The sequence below is a fragment of the Pan paniscus genome, chromosome 8, assembly GCF_029289425.2.
Source record: "Pan paniscus chromosome 8, NHGRI_mPanPan1-v2.0_pri, whole genome shotgun sequence".
Classification (NCBI taxonomy): domain Eukaryota; kingdom Metazoa; phylum Chordata; class Mammalia; order Primates; family Hominidae; genus Pan; species Pan paniscus.
Window position 1 is genome coordinate 139,123,487 of NC_073257.2, and position 19,896 is coordinate 139,143,382.

At 44.5% G+C, this 19,896-nt stretch overlaps 1 protein-coding gene across 6 annotated transcripts in view; it reads left to right on the forward strand.

Moving 5' to 3' along the window:
• Positions 1–19,896, forward strand: part of DOCK1 (dedicator of cytokinesis 1) — a 561,485-nt gene that overhangs the window by 352,876 nt on the left and 188,713 nt on the right. For all 6 annotated transcript variants that reach the window (XM_063607571.1, XM_034931700.3, XM_034931698.3 and 3 more), the window contains exon 29: positions 4,779–4,873. In XM_063607571.1, coding sequence (XP_063463641.1) covers positions 4,779–4,873 — 95 coding nt within the window. The remainder of the gene's footprint in view (positions 1–4,778; positions 4,874–19,896) is intronic.

The following is a 19,896-nucleotide window of genomic DNA, read 5'->3' on the forward strand; positions in this document are numbered from 1 at the left end:
TTTTGTATAAGGTGTAAGGAAGGGATCCAGTTTCAGCTTTCTACATATGGCTAGCCAGTTTTCCCAGCACCATTTATTAAATAGGGAATCCTTTCCCCATTGCTTGTTTTTCTCAGGTTTGTCAAAGATCAGGTAGTTGTAGATATGTGGTGTTATTTCTGAGGGCTCTGTTCTGTTCCATTGATCTATATGTCTGTTTTGGAACCAGTACCATGCTGTTTTGGTTACTGTAGCCTTGTAGTATAGTTTGAAGTCAGGTAGGGTGATGCCTCCAGCTTTGTTCTTTTGGCTTAGGATTGATTTGTCGATGCGGGCTCTTTTTTGGTTCCATTTTCTTGAGACTATTTCCTTTTAACAAGTACTAATTCAGGTTCTCAAATTTAGCCCTTTTTGGTTGAGTGAGTCATTTTCATACAAAATCACACTTACTATCAACACCAGTGACAGTGAGCATATAGAGCACAAGCGGAATGACTGATCCAGAAGAGAAAAACAATAGACATGTTCAGCTCAGAACTCTCAGGACAGAGGCCATCCCAACCCTTTAGGATTTGAACCACAAAGAATCTGTAGAATCTTCTACACTGGAGATGCTGACCTGCCCAAGGGGCTGCTGGCTGCCACGTGTCCACGTCTCAGTAACAGAAGCAGAGAATGTGCCCCGATTCTCTGTAGTCAACTAGAAGGGAACGATGAGGGCTTTGGGACTTCTAGCGGAGAGTGTTGTCTTGCCACTTGTCACAAATTCCCACTGTGTGGCTTTGGAAAACACACTACATTTTTCTACACTCTCACACTTCTGTGACCAGAAGTGTGTGGGTCTCCCCCATCGCAACCCATTCCCTGACACCAGCTGGATGTCCTACAATTCAATTCAATTCTGACACCATCTACCTGGAGTTAGCATCAGATTCTGCAAGGAAAAGGGCTTATCTGACCTTACTCAGATTTCACCAGCGTTTTACTTATTCTCTTTCCCCTGTGGATCACAAAAAATTTTACAAATACAGAAAAGCTGAAAGAATAATACAATGGAGCCAGGCTCAGTGGCTCATGCCTGTAATCCCAGCACTTTGGGAGGTCGAAGCAGAAAGATCTATTGAGCCCAGAAATTCAAGACCAGCCTGTGCCACATAGTGAGACCCCATTTCTACAAAAAATATAAAAAAATAGCCAGGTATGATAGCTCATGCCTGTAGTCTCAGCTACTTGGGAGGCTGAGGCAGGAGGATCACTTGAGCCTAGGAGTTTGAGGCTGCGGTGAGCTAAGATTATGCCATTGCACTCCAGCCTGGGTGATAGCATGAGACCCTGTCTCAAAAAAAAAAAAAAAAAAAAAAGGAAACCATGATTCCTGCCACCTCAGTTCATCCATTGAAAGCACGTTGGCATATTTGCTTCCGTCATGTGTCTCCATGTGTCTCTATCTATACAGCCAACCCCTTTCAGTCAGTGAGAGACAGGGATGCACCTGCCCTAAGCTGTTCAGCAAACGTCTCTGGGGACTAAAGACATTCTCTATTGGTCTTATTGCTCCATGAGAATTCAGCAACAACCCCTCATGCCATTTGTATTCAGATTTCCTCCATTCTTTCCAAACTTTTTTGTCCTTTTCACGCATTGCATTTGATGATTGTGTCTCTTTAATCTTTCTTTTTCTAAAATAAATCCATCACCATCACACTGTTTTATTTTCTTTTCATAGCATTGCTTTTCAGTTTTTTTGAAGAGACCAATCCACTAGCTTTTGTAGACTATCTCTCTTTCTGGACTTTTTTTGTGCTGCCTTGTAATATGCCTTTCGACTGGTTTCTTTATCCCCCTGTATGTTCTGCAAACCAGAAGCTTGTTCTGAGATTCAAGCTCAACTCCTTGGCAACAGTGTTTCAGCATTGCTGTTGAAAGCTTCCTGCTGTGTTACTTCAGGAAGTAACACAGGAAGTGGGCTTGTCATGCTGACCCACTGCTGGCAATGCTGAATTTCACCGCTGGGTTCAAAGCTGGTAACTTCCAGATCCCTCCATTGTGAAAATATGTACCTCTTCCTACCTTTGCAATTGTCAGATAATCTTTGGATGAAACTTTGAATCCACAAAAATGTGGCCATGTCCTATTTCCCTAACAATCCTTCATCGGATGGGTTGAAAATCTGTGGCTGGTCCTTGTCCATAATGGTTACTCCTTTGGCTGAGCAGAATGGAAATTTCCTAAGTCTAAGAGTGAAGATGCTTTGTCTTTAGTCTAAGAGCATTGGGAAGCCATTGGGGAAATGGGTTCAGTGTGATGTGTGGAACTTTGTTGCCTTGATGAGATTTATCATTTGAAAAGTGAAGCATGGGGACAAGAAAGGACAAGGATGGACCTAAGTTGATGGGTTTGGAGTCCCCTGTGGCAGTCCAGGTGCGAGAGGATGGCTGTTTTATTCTAGTGGGTGGGCACAGGGATGGAAAGGTGCAGACAGAGGTATGACATGATTTTGCCTCTGAAGTAGATGGATGGCTGCTGTTAGAGCAGCCTGCTTATTGTATAAGACATCCTGTGAATAGTCAAACTAAAACATGCAGCCGGGCACAGTGGCTTACACCTGTAATCCCAACACTTTGGGAGGCCGAGGCAGGAGGATTCCTTGAGCCCAGGAGTTCAAGACCAGCCTGGGTAATATAGCAAGATGCCATTTCTACTAAAAATAAAAAAACTAGCCAGGCATGGTGATGCACACCTGTGGTCCCAGGATACTCAGGATACTGAAACGGGAGGATCACTTGGGTCCCAGGGTTGAAGCTACAGTGAACTAAGATCATGCCACTGTACTCCAGCCTGGGTGAGGGAATGAAATAAATAAATAAAATAAATAGAAACTAAAACAAAAAATGCAACAGGAATAAATCCACATTGAATGATGAAATTTTCACAAAATATCCCTTGTTGACTTGGAGACCCTAGTGGAACAGTCCGGTAAGCCTCATCAGCTGCTCAAGGCAAACACAGTTGTTAGGGGCCACCGCCATGGCTAGTGAATTATGCAGAAAACAAGGACGCCTTGCAGAACCTCATCTCCCACTAGATGCAGCATTTTGTTTGATCAGCAAAGTACCAAAATTTAACAGCTGAGCCATACTAATGAAGTATGGGACTGTGTCTCTTAGAAAAGAAAGAGAATTGGGAAAATATGCTTCTCTTCCAGAATAATAAAAATGAGAGGCTGTAGCTCAATTATTAGGCTTTGAGAAGTAATCATCAAGAAAGCCAGCAATTTCATGCAAATAGAGATGTGACTGAATTACGGTACTCAGCCTACAAAATATGCAGCCTGGTCGTTAAAATGGGAAACTCTTGACAAAGTGAGGAAACTCAGTAGTGAAATATGAATTTCAATAATTAAACTGGAAAAGAAGCCATTTGTTGTGTCGGAAGGGAGGACTGGGATGTTCCCGCTCCTGAGAGCAGGTGGACACAGTGCCCACGTACAGAGTTTGGAGGACATCTGGACTGACTTTTCCAACTTGATTTTGTCCGGGTCACTAATGTCTCCTAGACTGGAGGCATCTGCTCTAATAGAGTGATCAGGATCACTCATTTTATTTATGGTGGGGGCACACCAAACTCCTCACACTGCAGACTTCATCTGCTAGGACCTGACTTTGCCATTAGAGTTGGAGAGAAGGTATCTTAACTTTGAACATTAGCTTGTTATTGTCATCAATTTTAATTTGTGCCTCTTTGCAGGAGCTGCTTATTTAGAACTTCGTACTGGGAATTGCTTTCTTGGCTGCTTAAATTCTGTTCACCACCTTGGCCTTCACAGCCATTGCACCTAATTATGATTCAGGAGATTAAATAAATGAGAAATATCCACTCATTTGGCAATCCCTGACCATGGCCTCATTTTTCTAAGACAGTTCTCGGTTGTCTTTTCATTTCCTACCTTGAGTGTTGAGTGAGCTTGGGGTTACCAGGGATGTGTGCTTTTTGGGATAGCCACTTGTTTTGTTCAGGTTAGCTCAGAGCACCTGTCAAGCTCTCGAAAGTAGGAAATCTTCTAATTCTGATAGACACATACTGGAGTCCCTAGGAACCGGCTACCCCTTCCTGATGTCAGGCACATTCCATGGAAGCAGGGTGGAGCAGCTGGGTGTGTACCGAACCCTGCTTCTTTTCAGTTGCCCTGCGAAGTACACAGCATCATCTAAGACATCAGAAGCATAACTCGGTAGCTTCTGGGGATGTAGCTGCCATCTAGGAGAGTTTGGCAACACGGCCGCACACTCAAATGGTTTACTGCATGCCAAATCTGTGCAGATGGTCAGGAGTACCTGTTGGAGCCTTTCGTTTTGAAATTCTGTAAGAGAAAGGAACAGACAGTAGTATCCCATATTCAACCTGATGTGTCCTGTTCATCATGAAAAATTGATTTAGAGCAAACATAAGAAAAAGCTGTAACCTGCAAGCCTTGTTTGTAAAAATCATGTTTTCCTAGAAGCAGAAAGGGTTTGAATGCCTATTCCTAACCTTTGGGGATTTACTCTTTAACTATTAGAGAGACATGCTCAGGGTGTTTCAGAATATATTCTTGAAGAAGCCATCTCAGACAGGAGGTGCTCAGGTAAACAGAAAGACAGGTCTAATTCACAGCTCCTATGAAATATATCTTCATTACTTTTCAGGATGTTTTCATTCAGCCTTTAAAATGGGGTCTTTTATAATCTAATTGACAGGAGGGTATCATGTTTACCTTTTTCTTTGTGGGCCATTTCAGTGTTTTGTTTTGTTTTTTTCAGGATTTCCTAATGGAAACATTCATCATGTTTAAGAACCTCATTGGAAAGAACGTTTACCCCTTCGACTGGGTGATCATGAACATGGTGCAAAATAAGTAAGTGTGGGGAGAACGGCTCTCACCTTTTCTATGGCTCCCAATTCATGTCTGCTGGGAACAGTGGTGTTGCCTGGAGACCAAGCTGGCTTCAATAAAATGCTCTGCAAACGCTGTTCCTAATTCTGTGCTGCAGACAGTTCTAGGGAGACAGGGACACTGAGTTTGTGGTGACTTCCTTATGACAACACAGGGCTCTGGCTCTAAGAACTTGAGCTCCGTCCCCTGGAGAAAAACAGCCTGAAGCTGGATCTCCCCTAGCCGTCATCATGGGCACAGGGGTTCTGCTCGGCGTCGCTCTGCGCTCTCATGTTACCCACATATTTGTATCAGCCCTAGGCACTGTCAGCTCCATGCAAGAGGCTTTTGCAAAGTGTTGACATTTCACATATTTCAGTTTTTTTAATCATGAGCATTTTCTTCATACTCATTAAATATTGAACTTGTGCCTTGTTTATAATCTCCAGTGAGGGCTGTTGGTTAATTTTCTAGCACATTGGGTTTTATCATTTCTGTAAGCACTAACAATGACCATAGAATTCTCAATCACGTGGGATTTTTAAAAAGAACTTTCTGTTCCTCTCTGTTTTTCTTTCTCATTGCAATTTTTATGGAGATAATTGTGGGTTCATGTGCAGTTGTAGGAAGTCATAGAGATCTTGTGTATAAGGGAGTCGATGATGCGATTCACTGATCTTACTCAGATTTCCTCAGTTTAATTTGTATTCATTAGTGTTTGTGTTGAGTTGTGTAAAGTTTCACCACATGCATATACTGTGGACTCCACCACCACCGTGAAGCCACTGAGTGTTTCCATCACCACAAATGTTCCTCTTGTTGCCCAATTATAGCCACATATACCTCTCCCCTCCCCACTCCACCATCCATAAGCTCTCTCGACCACTCATTCATTCTTCATTTGTATAATTGCTTCATTTCAAAATGTTACATAAGTGTAATCATACAGTATATAAGCTTTCAGCATGGCTGTTTTCACTTTGCTTAATTCACTGGAGATCCATTTAGGTTGTTGCCTGTATCAATAGCTTATTCCTTTTTATTGCTGGGTAGTGTCCCATGGTACGCCTGGACCAAGTGTGATGAACCATTTTCCTGCTGAAGGACGTCTGGGCTATCCCCAGTTTGTGGCTCTTACGAATAAAGCTGCCACCAGCCTTCGTGCATCAGTTTTTGGGTGAACATGAGTTCGTTTCTGTGGCATAAATGCCTTCCTGGACAAATGCTGGCTTGTCGGGTAATTGCACATTTCGTGACGTAGGAAACTGCCAATCTATGGCTGTACCATTTTACATTCCCACCAGTCATGTAAGTGATTCGGTTGCTCTGCATCCAGCCTTTGCTGTTGACACTGTTTTTGCTTTTAGCCATGCTGATAGGTGTGTAGTGTATCTCCCTGGGATATTAAATTGTATTTCCTGTGATGGCTTTGCCTCTCTTTAATGCCTGTTGTCCTTCCCTTCAACAAATCCAAAGCAGCACGACCTTTCCTTTGGCCTCCTCTGGGTTTTTCTGCTTTCTGGGGCAGCAGAGACAGATTGGCCTTGTGTACCGTGGCTGCGGGAGTCCTACAAACCTCCCCGAGGGGTAAGCATGAGGGAGGGAGTGATGTTCACCCCGCGTCAGATGTTACTGAGCTGGAAGTCTCCTTCCACACATCAAAGACGGCATTTGAGAGTAGATGGTGAGGAAGCCCCGGAGACCCTGGCATTGCTGTAGCCTTAGCTCTGGCCCGGGGAGCAGAGTGGGGGTCCTGACCTCTGCTCCTCCTCACTCTTCCACCTGCTGGGTGACTTTAAATTATTCCTGTGGCCTTCTCTCAGCTTCTGAGTCGTCATCTAGAAAATGGTGGACTTAATAGAAAGCACTGGTCTTTTCCCTTTTTCTCTGTTAGGATGAACTTTTGTGATTGACAGTCTAGATTTCCTCTGAAGAGCTCTAGAGCGTTGTGTCTTTAATGGCTGTATTTTGCACATAGCAAAAACAAGCAAACACATCAGCAACAGTAATCAAAAACCCCGCTGTCCTGGAGCCATAGATCTCATGACATCATTGGCCAGGAGCAGAGGTGTGGCTGAGCAGGCGCCTGAGCACAGGGTGTGGAGGCGGCCCGTGTGGATGCTGTTCTCCGCCTCTTGACTCCTCTACGTGTAGACCTGACCTTCTGGGTCTCCCAGCAGAGCAGCACGTCCTGGCTCTCAGGCTGTGGATTCCATGGCCCTGGGTGAGCACTGCTCCGACAAAGGTCAGGCGGGATGGGCTCCCTGAAGTTGCATTCATGTCGCTCCTACTCCGAGGGTCTCCCGTTTAGGAGGGCATAGTCAAAATCTACTTAGTTCATGATTTTTTTTTTTTTTTTTATAATTGAGAGCCTGTTTTCAGTTGGAACATCATAGCCGCATCATTCTCTCTTCCTACTTCACTGTCTTCCTCCTGCCGCCAACCCTGCGCTACATAAGGGTTGCTGCAGCACTGGCCGTGATGCAAAGCCATACAGTAAGTGGTCTGGGGCTCAACCCTGGGAGTGCTATGGTTCTGGTTTCCTTCTCCAGAGACCCTGTCCAGCTTCTCCTGGGATATTCTGTTGTTTCTGGGGTGAGCAGGTGGCTTGATCCACATTCCTTGGAATCATGAATTTGCTGCAAACCGGTGGCAACCTTCCCTGGCCAGCACCCCTACTCACTAGAGCCCCTTCACAGGGTATGGCGCCTGACAGAGGTACCCGCGCTGCAGCAGCAGGTTGGTACAGTGGCATTTTGGACCAAAGCCTTTGCGTCTTAGAAACCGGGAAGAGAGTCTTTTGTTTTGAGGACAGGGAAACTCTGGGGAGAAGCCACAGTGCTCAGTGTCCTCTCAGCAGTTGATTGGATGAGACTTCTGAGGATAAAGTCTACCTTGGTGATAATAAAGTCCACCTTGTTCTCTTGTTCATCGTGTACACGGACTGCAGCTGGAAAGACGTCTTGACAAGGGAAGCAGCCTGAATGTAAAATCCCTACAGTTTATTTTCTGTTTTACATAAAATGTTATCCTGAACCTTCTAATCAAGGATTCTAGTACTGTGAGGCCAGGTCGTTGAGCAAACAGTGTTTCCTCCATGGGAGCTTCCTGCAGAGAAGTGATGTGTGCCTGTGTGTGTACCCATGCTCATCTGTGTGTGTACCTGCATGTGTGTGCATGTGGGTGTGCGTGTGTGTACCCATGCTCATCTGTGTGTCCTTGCATGTGTGTGCGTGTGGGTGTGCATGTGTGTACCCGTGCTCATCTGTGTGTGTGCATGTGGGTGTGTGTGTACCCGTGCTCATCTGTGTGTGGGCATGTGTGTGTGCATGTGTGTACCCATGTGTGTACCCGTGCTCATCTGTGTGTGTGCATGTGGGTGTGCGTGTGTGTACCCGTGCTCATCTGTGTACCTGCATGTGTGTGCATGTGGGTGTGTGTGTGTACCCGTGCTCGTGTGTGCATGTGGGTGTGTGTGTACCCGTGCTCATGTGTGTACCTGCATGTGTGTGCATGTGGGTGTCTGTATGTGTGTACCCGTGCTCATGTGTGTGTGTCCCTGCATGTGTGTGCATGCGGGCGTGTGTATGTACCTGCATGTGTGTGCATGTGGGTGTGCGTGTGTGTACCTGCACGTGTGTGCATGTGGGTGTGCATGTGTGTACCCGTGCTCATCTGTGTGTGTACCTGTATGTGTGTGCATGTGTGTGTACCTGTGCTCATCTGTGTGTGTGCATGTGGGGGTGTGTGTGTGTGTGTACCTGTGCTCTTCTGTGTGTGTGCATGTGGGTGTGTGTGTGTACCCGTGCTCCTCTGTGTGCATGTGGGTGTGTGTGTACCCATGCTCATGTTTGTGTACCTGCATGTGTATGCATGTGTGTGTGTGTGTACCCGTGCTCATCTGTGTGTGTACCTGTATGTGTGTGCATGTGTGTGTGTGTACCCGTGCTCATCTGTGTGTGTGCATGTGGATGTGTGTGTGTACCTGTGCTCATCTGTGTGTGTACCTGCGTGTGTGCATGTGGGTGTATGTGTGTACCCGTGCTCATCTGTGTGTGTGCATGTGTGTGTGTGTGTGTACCCGTGCTCATCTGTGTGTGTACCTGCATGAGTGTGCATGTGGCTGTGTGTGTGTGTACCTGTGTGCTGAGGTGTTGGTTTCAAGTAAAGACACTTATTTGCAGAGATTCTTACTCTCAGAAGCTCAAACAAACCCATATTCCTATCCCAGTTGACACATTCAGCAGAAACAAGCTCCCAAGCCAACACAGCACAAGAGTCAGCCACCGAGGAGGCATTTTAGGTCCTGATTGGAGTTGGTGACTGATAACTGTAACTTTTATTCCCACATCCTTCTGCCCCCATATGCTGCCCTTTGTGTTGAATAAACAACATGAAAGTTTAGAAGCTGGATCAGGTGGGTTTTTGAAGAAGGTTATTGCCTCCATGTGGTAAGATACTTGAAACTGTCTGGAGACAGCTGGTTGGGAGACCCTTAAGTATTCTTTGACACCTTTGCTTCAATACCAGCTTCAAAATGAAGGGTTTGCATCACTTTCCCTGTACATTCCCATTCTTTGTGAGGCATTGCACGTTTGCGTTCTGGAGCTGAGAGTGAGCTAACATTGGGCATGCCTCCCAGCACCAGGCACTGCTGTGGGGATGTCACGTGCCATCACGTCCTTTATACCCTCAGCAGCCCTCTGGGACAGCTGCTGTGTTTAGGCCCACTTTACACATGGGAAAATTGAGGCATGGAGGTTGGGTCACTTGCCAAAAGACACAGAGCTGGGCGGTGTTAGTGCCAAAATTTAACTCCAGAGCATCCACCCCAGAGCTGTGCCTGAGCCACCTAGCTACCCTGCCTTTTGGTCTTAAGTAGGTCTCCTATTTCCCAAGAGAGTGTTAGGAGTTTTTGTTTTGTCTTTATTCGAGTGTCCATAAAACATAACAACTTTTCCACAAGGTTTACTGCTTACGTGAGTGAATTTTGAGTGTGGAATTCATTACATTGCTACTTACTTTCTTCACCTTTAGAAGTGTATGCACCATTTATCGATGTGTTTTATAAGAGCGAATCTTACTGTGCAGTCTAGAAAAATCACGTCTCCCTAGCATTGTCATAAAGTAATCCTCCTTTGGAAATTGCAGATACCATATTCTATGTCTTTATCTACCTGCCATATATGTGTATATATAGATTGCCTCTTACTAGATTAATATTTTATGTGTTGCCAGACTTCCCTGCTCCCTCCACCCCTTAACAAGTACCAGAGACTTCCTTGCCTCGGCTGGAGGAGCAGTGGTTCCAGAAGCTTCTGGAGTCTGTGTTTCAGTTTTAATGGCACAGTTGGACATGTAGTTTTACCACCTACGGCTTAGAAATGGACAAAATCAGCCTCTGTGGTCTCTTATATATTTGTGTGCTTATTTGTCTTTGTCTCTGTGAACATATCTTTCCTCGATATACAGGGCTTGTAAAATGTAATTAAAGACAATGTCTATTAGTTTTGGTGATATAACTTGTAAATCAAGAATCAAAATTACAGGATTTAATGACTATCCCAAAGTACGGTGTTCACTTGGTTATGTCCAAGATGGGAACTGATTGGCGATGGCCTGACATTATAGCTGTGCTCTAGGATATGAGAGTACCAGATGGCAAGATGACATTTAAGATGAGCACAGCACAGAAAGAGTAGAAGTGTGCTTGTGTGCTAGCACCCAGAAGTGCTTTATAATCTTCCCAGAGGGGAGCAGCTGCTAAGGTTTCACTGAAGCTCTCAGGTTCTGTTGGAAGCACAGACCTTTCCCTGTTGGCACCTACATGCTGGTATCCATCCTGGAACTCCTATTAGCTGACTTGCTCGGATTCACGCTTTGTGTGTGCAGCATAGTCTAATGGCCAGCAATCATACCATGGCTATCATAGAGTTCTCCTTGGTTGTTAATGAGAATGTGACCACTTGCTTGAATTTTTGTGTCTCTTCTAGTCTTAGGGTTTGCCTTCGTGCTCCAGTAGGGTGCTTGAGTTTATGTACTAATAACCCCTACTAGAATTTTAAGTGATAGGAATGACCTGGTAGGAAGTGAGTCTGCCAGGTAGACCGAATCCCTTTGTCACCTCGAAGAAACCGTTTCTTATTAACTGCTTTACTTTTGCTTGAGAAAGGCATGTCTACAACATGTGGTGGGTGAGAGAGAGTCCAGTACTGAATGTAATTTTCCCTATTTTGGAATTAGACTTTCTTGTTCATATTGACTACATAGCGTGTAACAAAACCTTATCCACAGTTGTCAGCTACTCAGACTTGTAACGGAATTTTTAAAAATTCAACTACTCCAGCTCACAGCTTCCCTAGTCCTCCCTGCCTACTGTACCCTCTGCTCTCAGGATAATAAAGACATGAAACCAGCATTTGCATTTCCTCAGAGCTAGTGTAGTTTGCAACTGTGATTATCAGTCTCTTCCAGGCATTCCTCTCTGTTGGCATAGGTTTTGTGTTTGAGACTTCCTGTTCTTTTTCAGGCTAGGCTGGGACCTACCAGAAATAATGATTAGTGTTTTGAAGCCCACACACTTTCATAGAGGACTTGGTATGTCTTGCAAGTAAAGGTTCATAGAACATGAATATAAAATAGAATATGTAAAATTGTAGAGAAAACGATGCTTTCTAGAAGTTGAAATACTCAAAGCTGACTGCAAGATGAAACATAAAGGCAAATAAGACGGTTGCCGGGTTCTCATTGGTTGGTGAAAATGATCCTTGCCATTTATCAGGGGAAGCTGGCAGTTTACAATGTAGATTTTTTTTTTTTTTCCAAGACAGGGTCTCACTCTGTTGTCCAGGCTGGAGTGCAGTGGCAGGATCATGGCTCACTGCAGCCTTTAACTACTGGGTTCAAGCAATCCTCCCAGCTGAGCTTCCCAGGTAGCTGGGACTACCGACACATACCACCGTGCCCAGCTAATTTTTTGTGGGTTTATTTTCTTGGAGAGATGGGGTTTCGCCATATGGCGCAGGCTGGTCTCGAACTCCTGGGCTCAAGTGATCCACCCGCCTTGTCCTCCCAAAGTGCTGGGATTACAGGCATGAGCCACCACACCCGGCCATGATGTAGATCTTTATATAGGAGACACTGAACAGGAGAAGATCATAGGGAAGGAATCAGTTGAGAATTCAAAATTCTGCCCATAGAAAACAGAAGAGATTATTCTCTCAGTTAGGAAATGCATAAGATGTTACCAGTCAGCATGTTGGTTATAACAGTAGTTGGTTATAATTGGACTTGTCTGAAAGACTAGCTCATCAAATGAAGGGGATTTAGCTGACCTGATCCATTCAGTCTTGTCTAGTCGTTGACCATTTCAACATCAGAGATTGTCAGTCAAAAACTATTGTTTGGTTTTGTTCTATCTGCAATCAATTAATCTTATACTTGTCCTTTCAAACTTTGAAATTTCATCCCGATTTGGAGTTTGTGAGATCATGTTGCTATTTATTTCCAGTGTCTGTGTGTTACACATTAAAAAAAAAAAATCATGGCCATATGGAGACCATCCCAAACAGATCAGGATGATGCTTGCAGTCTGCAAAGGATGGAGGATTTTGATCTCTTGACCTCATTTTGACAACCACCTTGGCTCATTTCTCTGTGGCCTCTCCTCCTCTCCCCATGATTCATCCTTCTTTCAGCCAGGAAGTGTTTTCCTCAATCCATTGACGTAGCATATTACATTTTCACCAGCCTGCCATATATGATGTCTATGGACACCTCATAATCACATGCAGCTCCTTTCATGAGGAAAATCGTCCATGCTTATTTCTGTAACTTAACAATTTCTCCCTTTTTAAATAGAATGCATTTCCTCACTTATAAGTATTATCTACCAGATGTATCAGAGTCCAGGATGGCAAGCTCTCTGCTATTTCTGCCAAAATTAATTTGGCTTATAGTCAGGACAGGAAAGGGCCTTAAGCCCTAGAAAGGGATTCCACCTTGGAGATGCCAGTTCCTTAAGGATAAGTCGTGTTGGTGCTCAGAAGGCAAATTTGCAGGGTAGGCTGTTTGCAGGTACTTTGCCATTTGCTTTCGTTGCCGTGAAGGAATTTGAGTCGTTGGCCACGCTGAGCTGAGGGCTTGGATCAGAGGAAAGGCACCGCTTGCCTTAGGATGGGAGAGAGGGAAAAATTAGTGCCCACGTGCAAGGGGCCTGCCCCCAGGACCATGGCACCAGTGGCAACCTGTGGATGGCCAAGTCAGGAGGACTGCGTGTTTTCTTTCCTGTTCTACCTCCGTCCAGAGAAGCACCTCTGCATCCCAATTAAGTGTGCATAGTTGAATATTCTTTGTGCAGGTTGAAATCATGGTTATAAAGCATTTGGGGCTTGAGAAACTCTTGGATTATTACTTCTTGACATCTTTTTTCCTTTCTTTGAAGCCTGGATTTTAGTTGATGTTGTGACTTCTCATTTAATTTATTTTTAATATTTATTCGCTTACTATTGAGGTTTTGCACAGCCAATGGCTTGATGATTTTAGGCACACTTTAGAATTATTTTTTTCCTTTGAAACAGTATACAGCAGTTGTTGACAGAAACACTGTCAAAACACAACTAGCTAAGTACCAAAACACACACACACACACACACATACATATAGACTATACTGACTATACATTTTGCTTTGCACTGAGAGATGTTTCATGCATAAAATAGAGAGGGCACTTGGCTTTGGTCCTCATAACATGAAGTGCCTCCTCTGGCATTAAGTGCCAGTGGAATGTGGCATTAACGCCAGCCAGGTGCTCACGATGAGATGTGCACCGTCTCTGAGAATTTGGGGTGAAAAAAATAGCAATTGAAACTCAGTATAGTGAAAACATTCTGGAATGAAGATTTCCCTAGAGTTCTCCATACCTGCATTTTACTACAGCTCATGCACTTAATAATATTGCTCTTTGAGCCTTCTTCCTCTCCAAGAAAACTGGCTTAACCTGAGACATTTCACAGCCCAGAGTCCCCAGTTTGCAGGCACCAGGGCCACAGTTCTCCTTCCTAGGCTGGTTAACTTGGGCCGTACCTGAGTGCATTTCTGGCAAGTCACCCAGAGAAACACATGAGACTTTTCTGGGGGCTGTGTTGGCCATTGTGATGCATCAGGATTTCAAGACAGATACTGACTTGGATCCAGTAATGATGCTCTGGACCCTCCAGCAGGAAAAGGACCCCACTGGGGCTACATTGCTATGTCTATCATTTTAGTTTTATCTCCAGAGGTTGCTTTTAGAGGGGACACAGGGCCATTGGCAGTTCTCTCTCAGCAGCTTTTGGGCCTAGATATGGTTGCAGATGGTGTATCAGAGCCCACTGCACCTTGGGATGGAAACTGACCTACGACCAAATGCTACCTGTTCGAGTTCTGTTCATTCTTAAGGCCTAGTCATAAATTATTTCAGATACTTTCCGTAACAGTTATTCTATTTCATGTCTGCTTTTGCTCTTTGCTTAATAACTAAAACAAATAATTTCCAGAGTTTTACCTGGTTGTTTATAACCAATGTATTGCACATAGCCTAGATATTTTAAACTGTGTCGTCTTATTCAGATTGCCTGTTTTAAATTTTAATTCAGAGATGAAAAATCAACCTACTCTCAAAGGAGTGGCAGTGATGAAGAGCTCTCAGCAGGACTCTTATTTAGGGAAGCTTGCTTTAAAGGAAAGTTTGAAAAGGGCAAAGTCTGTTTAAGAATTCTCAGAGATCACGCGCATCTCGTCGGGAGTGCCTGGCTGGTACTGATGCCGCATCCCGCTGGCACTTAATGCCGGAGGAGGCACTTCACGTTACGAGGACCGAAGCCAAGTGCCCTCTCTATTTTATGCATGAAACATCTCTCCGCACAAAGCAAAATGGAGGAGATACACTTTATTATGATCCTCCTCCCAGTCCTCTCATGCTAAGTTTTAACCTCCTGTGCTACTGGGACTTGGAAGAAGGTCTGTGTCGTATAGGACCCTCTGGTGTGGTGCTTTTACGTCTAGAATAGGAGGAAGAGGCAGCCAAGTGAACTGAGTCCTTGCAGGCTTGCCAGGCTGTGTCTTCCGTGTCTTTTTGATAGTTCTCAATGAAGGACAGTTGTTTCCCCTAGAGGAAAATCGACAATGTCCAGACACGTTGTTGTCACAACTTGGGAAGAGAGGGCTGCTGGCATTTAGTGGGTAGAAACCAGGGATGCCACTAAACATCTTTTCATGCACGAGACAGCCCCCTGCCGCAAAGAGTCATTTCATCCAAAATGTCACTAGTGTCTCCATGTGATAGATGAAAAAACAGAGTCCAGAGTCTCAGTGATGCTCAGTAACTGTTAGAAATACATAGAAATATATGTGCAGTGGCTCATGCCTGTAATCCCAGCACTTTGGGAGGCCGAGGGAGTTCGAGACCAGCCTGACCAATATGGTGAAACCCTGTCTATACTAAAAATAGAGAAAAAAATCAGCCAGGCATGGTGGCGTGTGCATGTAGCCCCAGCTACTCAGGAGGCTGAGACAGGAGAATTGCTTGAACCCAGGAGGCGGAGGTTGCAGTGAGCCGAGATCGTGCCACTGCACTCCATCCAGCCTGGGTGACAGACCGAGACTCCACCTCAAAAAAAAAAAAAAAAAAAAAAAGAAGAGAAAAGAAAGAAAGAAAGAAATATATGTGATTTAGTGCAGTGACTCTCTTCTCCTTGTTTCCCCATTTCTCAGCCACCCTTCTCTGCCATGTGACCTCAGCCAAACCAGCGCCCTCTAGAACAAATAATAGCAGCTAGCTGCTGAAGATAGGACTGGTCTTCACTTATTAGGGGGGTGTCCGAGAATTGGAGGTGGTTTCCCCAAGTCGCTCTGCCAGGGGCTCCAGTGTCTTTGCAGGAGATTTTTGTGGGCTTTGATTTGGGGTGGTGTTTGGGAGCAAGATGGCATTGGAATCACAGTGACATGAATGTACATGCCAGGGCTGCCTCCAGTCCTGCCTGGCATGTGGGACACGCATTGAAAATATTAGCAAGAGCCTGTTCTCAGGGTGCTTGGGCTGCCAGCCTCTACACCCCAATTCTGCCGAGCCTGGGGTGAAAGAGTAGCCACATGCCTTTCCTCTCTACCTCTCCCAGCCAGAGGCCACCTTCAGTACAAGGGTTGGAAGCTGAGCCCTGGAGTCCGTTTGTCAGGTCAAATCCGTGCTCCACCACTTATAAGCTTTGTAAATTTAGTGTTGGGCAGATTTACCCCATGCTGTAGTTTCTTCACCTGTAAATTAGAGACAGAAGTCAAGCCTCGCCGGAGTGTTTTGGGGGAATAAATGAGAAAGTGCATGTGGGGTGCTTTGTTCAGAGCCTGACCTCCAGTGACCTTGCAACAAGCCGTGTCTGTGGCCACCTCCATTTTTATGAAGATGACATGATAGTGTGTCATTGTCCCTCTGAATCTGAGAATTGAGCCCACAGGTAAGGGTGTGAAGCATAGACATTGCCCTGGAGATTCAGAGCACTTTGTACATGTATTGAGAAATTACATTATAAAAAAATACAATTCTTTGCTTTCATAGATTCACTCTCTTCTTGTGAGGATATTTGTATATATTCAAATTGCGGTTTCCCTTGATTTATAGGTAATTAAGTCAACCCATTTTGCTTGCTGTTTTCCTAGAAGCAGCATTTGTGAATTGCTTTATGTGACATGGCTGACACGCTGTCAAGCATAGGTCTTGTGCAGTTGTCTCTGTTCAGAAGCCAGTCACCAAAATGGTGGTCCTGTCTGCCCTGGCATCTTGGAAGGACAGAGCTGCAGTCCCCAGAGAGGATCCTGTGTTGTCCCTCATGTGCAGATGAGGTTCTGAGATCCAGGGGTGTTGAATGAGTGGCTCCGGGCCCCCTGTGTGAGTAGCAGGAGAGACTGCAGAACTGGTTGCTCTTAAGCCACATCCAAGGCCAGGCACATAAAATGTGGACAGTGATGCCCACCACCCATGCAGTCCTTGGGAAGCCCCGTTGGCATAACGAGAATAGAGAGCTTGACGAGGACGTCCTCAGTGAATGAATGCCAGCTCCTGACCACGCTCAGTTTTGGTAACAGTAAGTGGCACTGTCTACAGAGCCTCTCAGGAACCGGGGACTCCACCTGCCTCCTCTCCTTCTCCCACCCTCAGAGCCAATCATACACAGGACCCAGTGGATAGGACTGGAGTTCCGGAAGCCAGCTCCCCAGCGCCTCCTCCGAGCTGCCGTCCTTCTCTCCTGTGGCAGGGGTGTCTTCCTCTGAAATCAGTGTCCATCTCAGTCCTGGCCGCACCTCCACAGGCTCCCGATGTCTGGCAAGAAAAGCTAAGCAGGGACTTCCAAACGTGTTTGAACAAAACTCCAATGAAGAAAAACATTTCCAATCACTGCTCGATGCACTTCCCACCCCCATCAAGGTGTAACTGAGCGAGAATTCCTTACTGTGCAGAGCCCTCCGATGTTTTTATTCTGTTCTGTTCTGTTCTATTCCATCCGATCCATTCTATCCCTTTTCACTTAATAAGTAAATAAATACAATTTCACATTCTTCCCATTCTATTGATTTCGTGCTCCACTGAATGAATCACAGCTGATGCCAGCCTGTGCCACCCAGCGCAGAAAATGCCACATGGCTGACTTTCCTCCCTCCCTCCCTCCCTCTCTTCCTTCCTTCCTTCCTCTTTCCCAGTGTCCTTGCCTGTGTGTGGCGTGGTCATTATTTTTCATTTTAGCCATTCTCATGGATGTGCAGTGGTGTGTAGGCAGGGGAGCTGTGTGTCTTCAGCTTCTGTAGGAGCTGCCAACTTCCTTTCCAACAAGACTTCAGAGAAGGCTTCACTGCTGTCCAGAGTTGTTCATTCTACCTTTTTACACGTCCCTGTCCCCCAAGCAGTGTTCATGTTGCTATGCAGCCTCAGTCATACTTTGTACCATCAGACTGATTTTTCTTTATCCAGTCTGGTGGTGTGTAGTGAGATTGTGTTAAACTCGCCTTTCCTTAATATCTGATTAGGTTGAGCACATTTTTATTTTTGAGAAATTATCATTATTTTCTCTTGTATTCAAGACTCTTGTCCCTTTTTTCTATGCTTAACAAAAGTTATATATGTGTGTATGTATATATATACACACACACATATATAAATGTATCTATGTTCTAGATAAGATCCTTGGGTCAGGTATGTGTGCTGTAGATATCTTTCTCCACTCAGTGACTGCAGGATTTTTTTTTTGTCACTTAATAGTGTTCTTTGTTGGATGACATTTAAAATGTCTTTTGAAGACACTTGCAGAAAGAACCTGAATGGACTCACCTGCTGGTGACTGTCTGGGTAGCAAGGCTCAGCATGCTTGCTATGTGGAAGCTTCACGAAATGCCGTTTAAAAGATAAAATTATCTTCAAAACCAAACATGCAATTCCACCATTCTTTGTCAAGCTCCTGCTATTTTTTCAACACGAAATTGGAAATAAAGTTGAATAATATACTTTCTCCATCTTCAAGAAAGCCTGACTGTGATATACTTAAATTTTTAAAAATTCCCTTATGTAATACATCTTCAGGTCTATAAAAAAATGATAATGTTTAATTATAATTTTTCCATGGAACCGAAATGTTAACAGCATTGTGACATTTTCTGTACATTGTTTTTCATGCAAGACCCTTCTGTGTGGCACTTAATATTTGTCATGTGCGATTTTGTGCATTTGTGCATGGGTCTTTGGCACTGGGGGGGATATCTCTTCTGAACATTTCAGTGGCTGCACTGTACACTGTCCCATTACCCAACACACAGTAGGTGCTCAACAGGCAGTGACTGTGTAACTGCTGGGCTGAAAGAAGGTGTATCCCTAGGAAATGTTCTAGGAACAAAGTGAACCAATAAAATACATGAAATACTTTTGTAGCAGTTCATTTTGGAGAATAAAAGGCAGTTACTCTTTTTATATTTGAGTCCACAAAGAAACAATTGCAGCTATAAATATGCAGTGAACAAATACCTCTTATTCTCTTTAAGATCTATTAGCCAGAGCTAATTCCTTAATTGAATGTTGTTCTAAATTTACCACCAAAATGCATGAGGGCGATCTGTGTTTGTATGTTTCAGCCAACTGCATTACATCAGTTCCATCACAACTGCAGGAGGATGCAGGAAGGCTGCTGTGCACGATTACTTGCTGTTTTGTGGTCAACCTTTCCCATAAGACTTCAGAGAAGGTTTTTACTTAATACTGTACCTGTCAAATTCCCAGAGCTGCAAGTAAATTGAAGATACAAATTATGTTGTAAAGTGAAATATTTTGTGTTATTCGCGTTATTCTGCAGTTTGGTTGATTTAGGAAGAAAATGAACTCTGACAGCTTGATCTTTTCAGTTCAGTGGATTCTAATGTTTCAAAACAAAAGACCTGCACTGAAGCCTCTTTCCTCCATGCTTTGGCAGAGACACCACTGTGAGCTCTTCTTCTTGCTCAAACCTCGGCAGCTACCGGCTCCATGTCATGGACACACAGAGTCCTAGGAAGAGATAGATTCTGCTAAATGCTAATGTTTGTAAATATAAATATTAATCATACCCCGAAAGGGAAGGAGTTCTTTTGCTGGCTGACTGGATGGGTAGCTTTTAGCACCTGCCACTTTTCTCAGCATGCAATCTATTTTTTATAGACAGAAAAAATCTCCTTTTCTAGTTTTTCTGGTTTGCTGCTGTTGCCTCAGTGATATTGCTTGGGATGCAGAGGTTTGGCAAAGAAGGTTGGAGGAGCACCCCTGCATTAGTCCGTGTTCACGCTGCTGATAAAGACATACTTGAGACTGGGCAATTTACAAAAGAAAGAGGTTATTGGACTTACAGTTCTGTGTGGCTTGGGAGGCCTCACCATCATGGCAGAAGGTGAAGGGCATGTCTCACATGGTGGCAGACGAGAAGAGAAGAGAGCTTGTGCATGGAAACTCTTCTTTTTAA